We start from the raw sequence: 9999 nt of genomic DNA on the forward strand, positions 1-9999 counted from the left end.
CAAACGAGTGACATATAGATTTCAACAAGAGAAATAACATTTCCTATCTCCAAGCAACCATGTATTATTTTCTTCATTTTATAAACCTACCAATTACGAGGATTTTTCACGGTTTTCCGAAAGTTTCCGACCATTTTCCGAAGATTTCCGAAGATTTATAAATATCGCCCAAATGTCATACGGTATTTCCGAACTTTCCCGAACATTAGCGAAGATTGCCGAGGAAGATCCGGGTATGTTTCCACTTAAGATCAATAACCTTTGGCTCATTACTATTGAAACATGACAAACTTGACAACATATCATTAGTGATATCAAACACGCGTAAAAAAATTATTGTAATTTTCGACGCGTTGCGATACTGTTTTCCTCGGTGGTCAAACTCCTAATAAACAACCGCAGCTTATTGACTTTAACATTGAAACAAGGCAAACTTGACAACATATGATTGATGATATCAAATAAGCGTAAAAAAATACACTACTTTTGGAAACATCACGATACTGTTTCCATACGTCGTCAAACACCTAATAAACAACCGTCGCTTATATAATAAATCTCAAATAGCACACTTATGCCAACTAGCAAACTTCCCAAAACCTTCAACTTCACTTCATTCTCCAATATAAAAAAAAACTTCCTCCCCAGTACCTTCCCTTAACTGCATCAAGGCCCGCACTTTCTAACCTGTGGTTACCACTAGTCTAAAAATAACTTGAGAGGGACTACCGTGGGAAAAACTGCTATATATACCTATATGATACGGACCAATAGCTATCTTACCCTTTATGTACTCTCTTGTTTAACCTGACACGTTTCTGCTCAAAGAGTTCATGACACTTTCTCAACTTTTCCCTTTTCAAAGTACTTTCATCATATGGCAACCTGAACGGAGCTGAGGGTTCCGAAATCTGCGAATTTTCCAAAAACAACGAACAAAGGAAAACAGTTTGTTTAACGTTTTTGTCGCCGAAAAGGCGACAAAAACGTGAATTGATGCATCCAACTCAATCAGTAATTGAAAAGAGTTATCAAAATAAAAGAGCCGATATGATGGCAAGAAATGCTGCTGTCAAAAGTAATGAAATAAAAAAAACTGCGGGAGTCACTGATAAGCATCGTCTACACCGGGTCACGGTTGAAAGAAAAGCTGGGGGCGTTAAATGGCACTATAGAGATGCAGAGGAAAACATTTCCCCAATATTGACCTCGTGCTAGCTCACTAAAATAGTGTATCATCGAATATCACTAAATTAAACCTCACGGTTAAGAAAGTTGCTCCCATTAGATGTCGCTAATGTCGAAAATTTGCGTTGGATATTTTGTGAAAACTGTGAAAGGCAAGGAAATTTTGGTTTTCATTTTCCAATTTCGTGAAAAACCGGTACGTTTCTTTTAGATTGCGATGGCTCAGATGGTTGGTTTCAGTTGGCCGAAGACCTGAGCTAAACAAGTGTGTCTCTTATTTATACCTGATCGTACCTTTTTGGTACGCTTCAGCGGCTATCAGAAGAGTTTGGTCGAGCCATGGTTCGTATTTTGGCGAGACCAAACGAGCCTTATAGGCCGCCGAAGCGTACCAAAAAGGTAAAATTAGGTATTTACCGTACCCAAATTTAGCCTGCGAACAGGCTCCCGGTGAGCCCCAACATGTCCCCGCCCCGATCGCTTCGCTCTCCGAATTCCTCTTTTTCGCGCTTGCCGAAATTTTTTTCCGTCCTCGCCGATAGCCTGTTCGCAGGCTAACCCAAATTCGGCCAAGTGAGCATGATATCGTAGCCATATCAGGTCAATGACTTGATATCGCGGGATATCAGGACAGTACATACTGCTTCTGATTGGCTAATTGCGAATTTGGGTACGGTAATTACAGTGAAATCCCGATTTCTCGAACCCTCAGTTTTTCGAACCGAGCAATAACTCGGACAAAAAGTCGTTTCCCCTCCTCAGTGAAACGCTGTAATTTTATCCCTGATTTCTTGAACTATCCGCTTTTTCGAACAATTTTCGTTTCCCTTGGAGGTTCGAAAAATCGATATTCCACTGCACATATCTCATAACGACGATCATTCAACATGTTCGTTACGATAAAGTTATCTGATTGTCAATGTAATAACTGAAACAAATTCTGTTCAATCTTTTCAAAATTTTTATCGCTTGGAAATAAGCCCAATATGTATGGGTTATTGACCAAGTGTGAGGTCAAGATGGCTGGATATTGGCCAAGTTCTTTTTTCGCGTGTTTATGGACCGAGACGGAGTCGAGGTCCATAAACTCGCAAAAAAAAGAACACGCCAATACCCAGCCATCTTGACCGAACAAGCTTGGTCAATAAAGGATTTGTTATATGGCTTTCAGGGAAGTTTTTCTTGCGGGACACGGCGGGTAGTCCCGAGCGGGCGAGATAGCTCCATCTTGCTCGCTCGGGTAGCCAATCACAGCGCAGGATTTGATTCATCTTGCCCGCTCACGGAGCTAGCCGTATAATAAACCTATTTATTATATGGTTAGCTCCGTGATCGGGCAAGATGAATCAAATCCTGCGCTGTGATTGGCTACCCGAGCGGGCAAGATGGAGCTATCTTGCCCGCTCGGGACTACCCGCCGTATCCCGCAAGAAAAATTTCCCCGAAAGCCATATAATAAATCCTTTATTGACCAAGCTTGTTCGGTCAAGATGGCTGGATATTGGCCTTGTTCTTTTTTTGCGAGTTTATGGACCTCGACTCCGTCTCGGTCCATAAACTCACAAAAAACGAACTTGGCCAATATCCAGCCATCTTGACCTCACACTTGGTCAATAACCCATATTTATTATATGGCTAGCTCCGCGAGCGGGCAAGATGAATCAAATCCTGCGCTGTGATTGGCTACCCGAGCGGGCAAGATGGAGCCATCTTGCCCGCTCGGGACTACCCGCCGTGTCCCGCAAGAAAAATTTCCCCGAAAGCCATATAATAAATCCTTTATTGACCAAGCTTGTTCGGTCAAGATGGCTGGATATTGGCCTCGTTCTTTTTTTGCGAGTTTATGGACCTCGACTCCGTCTCGGTCCATAAACTCACAAAAAAAGAACTTGGCCAATATCCAGCCATCTTGACCTCACACTTGGTCAATAACCCATATATCATACACAGACCAGTAACTCTCTCACCCTTCACAATTACGCTCTCATGCCGAAAAATAAAACACTGATGAAGTGTTGTACCAAAAACGTTTCTGCTTAAAAAGCTCACGACACTCTCTCAACTTTTCCCTTTTCAAAGTACTTTTATGGGAACCTAAACGACCATGAAAACAAGGTATTCTTATTTGTTATTGAGGGGTCCAGAATCTGTGAAATTGCCAAAAACAACGAACAAAGGAAAGCCGTTTGTTTAACGTTTTCGTCGCCGAAAAGACTGAAAAATTATGCAACTTTTTAGCTTTGTAGCCAGCTGTTTTGTCGGTGCGTCTGGCGAGCATTGATGCATCCAATTTAATTACTAATTAAAAAGAGCCATCATAATAAAAGAGCAGTTTTTATCAAGACAAATTATAGCCTCTAGCTACAATAACTTGTTCGGTCCATATCTCTCGCTCTGTTTTTGTAAGTACTGTCAATATGTTTTCGATTGTACGACCGGTGCCGAATAAACACCGGGTCTCTAAGGTAGAGTTGTAAACAAGACCCTAAACGTAAATTTGAAGTACAATTTACATTATGTACAATGGCAAGAAATATGGCGGTCAAAAGTAATGAAACAAAAAAACTGTAGGAGTCACTGATAAGCGTCGCCTTCACCGAGCCACGGTTGAAAGAAAAGCTGGGGGCGTTAAATCGAGAGATAAGATGCGGATAAAACACTTTCTCACATATGGACATCGCGCTATCTCACTAAAATAGCATATAATCAAACCTCAAAATTAAAAAATTAACTTTTGTTGTCTTCAGATATCGAAGACTTATGTTGGCAATGAAAAAAATTCGGCATGCTGACTGGCTGAGAACAGGTCAAACACTGCAGAAAGTTGAAATTAAATTGCATGTATATTATTAACGAGTAATCAAGTGATTTTTCACAAGCAATTTGCAATAAATAAGCTCTCGTAAATTTTTCGAAGACTACAAATTTGCACTCGCCCTACGGGTGCGATCAAATTTTTCAGTTTTTGAAAATATATTTGTCCTCATTTATGCCAAACTGCGCTCTGAATCATTTGATCCTGTGCCATATTTTTTGAAAACTCAACAATGAAATCCAAGGAACTTTTGGTTTTCATTTTCCAATTTCGCGAAAAACCGGTACTTATCTTTTAGATTGCAGTGGTTGATATATATATTTGGCCGAAGAACCGCTGAGCTAAACAAGTGTGTCTGATAGAATGGGCAAATGAAAAGGTTTGTTGATTCATGAATCATGATAGTTGTCTGAAAGCTCCCACTGACCTACATTTGTATGATATACTGTGATATCCTTGGTCGGCCTCCTTAGTCGAGTTAGTCGCCCCTTTCGAAAAAAGGGAAAAAATAAGAACTAGTTACTCCCTGACCCAACTATGTTCAGCGTATTTATATCGACTTGTGGTAAGGTTGTTAATCACATATATCATTACGACGATCTCCACACGGTAGTTATCACGGATAAAGTTATCTGTTTGTCAATGATAACTCTCTGACCCTTCATAATTACGCTCTCTTGCCGAAAAATAAAACACTGATGAAGGGTTGTACCAGAAACATTTCTGCCAAAAGAGTTCGTTACACTCAGTTCTCAACTTTTCAGTTAGCTTTGAAGTGTCCGTTTGGTGAGAATCGATGCATCCAATTTAATTAGTAATTGAAAAGAGATATCATAATAAAAGAGCTATCTCAATGAATAAGAGACGCATTGTAATCAAGACAAATTATAGCCTCTAGCTACAATAACTTGTTCGGTCCATATCTCTTGCTCTGTTTTCGATTGAAGGCCCGGTGCCGAATAAAGACCGGGTCTGTAAGTTAGAGTTGTAAACAAGACCCTAAGCGTAAATTTGAAACAATTCACATTAGGTGTAAAGGTAAGAAGTATTGCAGTCAAAAGTATTGAAACAAAAAAACTGCAGGCGTCAAAGATAAGCGCCGCCTACACCGGGCCACGATTGAAAGAAAAGCTGGGGGCGTTAAATGGCACTATAAAGATGCACAGAAAAAACTTTCCACAATATGGACATCGTGTTATCTCACTAAAAATAATATATTATCAAACATCACAATTAGAAAGCTTTGTTCCCATTTCGCTAACATTGAACATTGGATATTTTGTGAAAACTGAACAGTGACATCCAAGGGAATTTTGGTTTTCATTTTCCAATTTCGTGAAAACCCGGTACTTATCTTTTAGATTGCAATGGTTGGTATTCAGCTGAACTTGAACTAAACTGAGCTAAACAAGTGTGTCTGATAGAAAGGACAAATAAATAGGTTTATTGATTCATGATAGTTGTCTGAGAGCTCCCACTGACCTATGATATACTGTGATATCCTTGGTCGGCCTCCTTAGTCGAGTTGGTCGCCCCGCTCGAAAAAATGTCAAAAGCCCACGAAAAGTTTACTCGTTGAGCCCAGTTCGTCGTATTATCGACTTGTGGTAAGGGTGATGATAACATATACCATTACGACGATCATTGAACACAGCCATCATGAAAAAGTTGTCTGTTTGTCAATGTAATAATTGCGGCAAATTCTGTTCAATCTTAGCCTAGGCTTTATCAATTGTATCATAATTATTTAACACCTTGGAACTAAAACCTCAAATTATCCTCTCAACAGGCGATTGATCATGTTATAAGGCATTTTAGGTCCCACGGAGCTCTCGCATTCTATCGCACTGCATGTTTGAAATGAAAACATTTCAGATAATTATTTAAGGCCACTTTACAAAAAAATTTGAAAGACAAACCTGAATAAACCTAAGTTCAATCTCTATCACCACTATCAAAACATTTTTTCGCCGCCTTCCGTTCGAAAATATTAATGAGGCGATCAAAATACCCTCCGCCGCCTGGGTTGGTCATCATGCATATTTGTATTGGTCTTGGACTTGGCCCTTTATCAATTACACAATAGCCTTATATCAACATTTTGTACGTGAATTGTTATTTTGTAAAATACTGGATCGCGATGGGTTCATGGAGTTTATGGAGCTCGTTAGGAATGATTTTAAAGTGAGATATTGGCACAAGAGTTTATTTGTATTCCACTTAACTTCCCAAACGGACCATTAACTGTGTGAAATAGCGTCTCCCGGGCCGAGATTTATTTGAAAAGTCTTTGGGAACTAAGAAATTATTTTATTTGAATGGGAGCATTCTAGCTATTAACAATACACATAAAAGAATTGCTCCTTTGAGTTTTAATCACGATCTTTGATTGGTTAATCTTTGGCGGTCATGCTGATTTCAGCCACTCACAAAAGGCCTTTAATTTACTTTGGGCAACCCACGTGACGTGTGTCAACGAAGGAATGTAATTGATGCCTAGAGATTACGCGAAGCTGAAGCGTGAGGGATAAAAATTGGCTCAAATATACTACAGCAGTACACAACAGCTGTAGCGTGAAGTGAAGTAAGAACTGACAGACTCTCTTATCGCCTGTGTAATGATTACAAGGAAAACATGCTTGTTGTCAGTTCTGGGTAACTAGTAACGAGACAGACATAGTCAATATAAGAATGTTGCTCTGTAAACTTTGGTGGTTTCTAGCTGTTTCAGGTTAGTTCTAAAATCAGTTGAACAATTCAGCACCTTTGAACTAATTGAATTTTGGACAGCTTTCTGTGCACGTCCAAGTCTTTTTGTATTCTTTGAGTTTGAACTGAACTGTATGATTTATTCTCTTCGATCTGTAGGTGTCTCAGTTAGAGCACTGAAGCTAACCGCAGCCGAAGATAAAGTTAGCGTGAACGTAAGACAAAATGCCTCTCTTCATTGGACTTTTCACATCAACAAAGGTGAAACGTATCGAATTTTATGGGCGACAAGCACTGTGGATGCTTCTGGAACTCCTAGAATGAAAGATGTTTTGTTCAGCAAAACTGAAAAACAGGCGACCGCTACACCATCTTCAAAAATGCCCCCAAGATACGCTCGCAGAGTCAAAATATTACCGCCAGCTACGCTGTTCATCCAGCGGGTCGATCTGTCAGATGAAGGTTTCTACATATGCGAGATAACTACGGCGTTTCGGGCAATCAGAAAGGCTATCAACTTGACTGTGATAGGTTAGTGCCAATTTTCTTTTACTTTTCTTGCACCTTCGTTTCGCTTTTAATTTTAGGGTGGAAAGTAGTATGGGGACCTGCAAGGTGAATCAGCTGAATAACAGCGACATTTGCGTACATTAGAGCGCTTAATTATGCTCTTCGGAGCACTTTTGGAGCTTTTAGTAAACATTATAAATCGTGCATAAGGTAATGGACGCCTTTATCGTCCACTTTGCATTCGATGTTCAAACAAAGTAACCGAGAAGGCATCCAGATTTGAAGATTCGGCCGTGCGGTTATTTCGGTTTGGAACAAAGAAAGGTGACCAAGATCAGATAAAGATAATAATACGCAGATCTTGCATAAAATCTGTTACTCGAGAGAAAGCCAGGTTGTAAACAATAAGATAAAAAATTCATCTGTAACCACGGCTTGAATGCGGGAATTTCTTTCAGTAGATCGGTTTCTTAGCAAAAGGACATTGCTACTCTAAGTAGGGCACAGTTGAATTTGGGTATTTAGACAAACACGCTTGTTGAGGGCATATCTTGTCATTTCTTTGTCAACAGCGCAATTTTTTCGTTGATTACCTCACGTTAAATTACCGGCTTATAGATTGTCTAAGAGTTTTAAACCGTTCCATTTATTGAAAGACGTGTATAAAAAAAGCCGTTCAGACAGATTTTGTCAAACTCGGGTAAACCAGAGATCCCACATATTTTTTTTGAACTTTGAGTTTATACACTTAGAGAGATTGATAAGGACGGCAATAAAGCGTTGCTGTCGGCTTGCTATGTTTACACTTACACCAAATTGTTTAGATATTTTCGCTTGGCTGGGGTCAGAGCAATGTAAAAAGATGGTGTAAATTATTTGATTTCGATGCTTTGGTGTGATCTACGTTGTTCATCGGTACCTGTGAGATTTTATTTTACGCGATCGTGAAAAGTACAATGTTAAACATCTTCTCAGGTGAACTTGCGAATCAATTAACATGAGTATGGGAATCACGTTTTCGCGACAGCACGTGTATAAATTTTCTCAGTCCCCAAGCTCTTCTAATTTGTGCTTTAAATTATCGACAGCACATAACATTTTTGTGGGGAATTGATCATTCGTAACAAAATGATCAAACGTTCGAATGGAAATGTCAATAGACCATTAAATGAATGATTTTCATGTGGTATTAAAGGACCCTTTGGGTATTTATAGGTCTTTAATCGGGGACTCGCCATACGAAATGGATTTGTAATGGAGATTGCGAAGAGGTTTTGTTCTTTGATTTGGCGTGGGGCTTTAAAATCTGGTAATACATTTGCTTGGCTGGGAATTAATTTCTTTCGTGACTTCTTCTAAACACAGATCGCAAAGGACGCAAGAAACCACCCTGTAGGTTTTGCCGCATACGGAGCGAAACAAAGCCCTTGCTACACAATCTGTTTATTGGACATTTTAAAAATGTCTTTCCGGCTATTCTTGTAGTTTATTCCCACCGAAACTGTTAACAGAGTGAACAAGGGCTTTGTTTTGACTTCTGGCGGATATCGAACTTATGTAAATGAGTTGGTCATTCTTTTTTTTCTCGAGAATTCACTGTGTTTAATTTTTTATAAACCAGCTGCTACAAGTTATCAACACTCTTTAATTACATCCCAACCTCTGAGTGGTTCTTTTGGAAGAAAACTTGACAATGATTTGTCATTAATGAATAATTTTTGAGAAGGTTCCGGTGTGCCAAATATAATTGTATACTGAAGGAAGTTTTTGGTCAAAACTAGGATCCGGTTGTTACAACAAGCTTGACATTGTTTCTTTTTGTTTGTAATAATGCAGAGTTCAATTTCATCCCAAAATACCTCTTATTTTTCTTTTTATGAAATATGCTAAATTTTGATTTGAACTGGGGCTGATGCTTTTATTTTGAAATTATTTTGTGATGTTGAGTATTTTAAATTGGAACTGATTAAATTTTAGGTGACAAATCACAGATGCAAATTGAAAGACATATGAATCATTTATTTACAAGTATTGCAAGTAAATAGGAAGAAAATAATCTTTTTTAAATAGAAATTGGAAACGTTTCCTGATCCTTGACTGCATTACCTTATAAATAAATATTATGAATAGCAATTTTTTCCTAGGATAATTTCAAATCATGTATTTTCTCATGCATGGTTGTGAAAAAAAAAAAAAACCAGACCTGGTATTTAATTAATGTTTTTTTAGTTTTAAAAAGATATTTTCATGGGAACTTCTATGATCGTCTGTAATCAATTGAAATATAAGCGTCACTGCTACTTACATGTACCAGTACTTAAGTTAGGCTAGTGTCAGAACTAGAAAGACTTAATTTACCTTTTCCCCCCAATTTTTCCAGAATTATAAAAAAAGTATAGACTAGAAAATCTAGATTTTGGGTTTCAGTAGTTGTGCAAAACCACCTCTATGGATGAAGTGAATAAATTACTCTTAACCCAAAGCATTACCCTTAAGAAAGCACGTCCAAAACACATTGCATCTTACAGAACCAAAAATGACATGACAATGCTCTTGTATGCTAACTCTTACATTTACCATAAAATGAGCAGGGTTCACAAAAAAGACAAACGATTTGTAAGAGGGTCCCCTATACTTTTTCGGTGACGTGTGAATAAGCATTTTTTGCTTTGCATGAAGCGTGGATGAGGATTTATTTTTTCCGTGATTCGCGAGTCTATATTATTCCGTCCTCGGGAAACTGGTTTTCGATGTTTTCATGATCCGTGAATTATGCA

At 38.6% G+C, this 9999-nt stretch overlaps 1 protein-coding gene across 2 annotated transcripts in view; it reads left to right on the forward strand.

The window, feature by feature from the left end:
* Positions 1-6475: 6475 nt before the first annotated feature.
* LOC110066812 (receptor-type tyrosine-protein phosphatase S-like) overlaps positions 6476-9999 on the forward strand; it is an 81271-nt gene continuing 77747 nt past the window's right edge. Inside the window, exons 1-2 of one of the 2 annotated variants that reach the window (XM_089287519.1) lie at positions 6476-6734; positions 6872-7243. In XM_089287519.1, coding sequence (XP_089143645.1) covers positions 6695-6734; positions 6872-7243 — 412 coding nt within the window. In that variant the 5' untranslated portion in view covers positions 6476-6694. The remainder of the gene's footprint in view (positions 6735-6871; positions 7244-9999) is intronic. The other variant, XM_089287520.1, reaches the window with a different exon arrangement.

Source organism: Orbicella faveolata, unplaced genomic scaffold, assembly GCF_042242905.1.
Source record: "Orbicella faveolata isolate gen_17 unplaced genomic scaffold, um_ofav_v1 contig_14, whole genome shotgun sequence".
In the NCBI taxonomy this organism is placed as follows: domain Eukaryota; kingdom Metazoa; phylum Cnidaria; class Anthozoa; order Scleractinia; family Merulinidae; genus Orbicella; species Orbicella faveolata.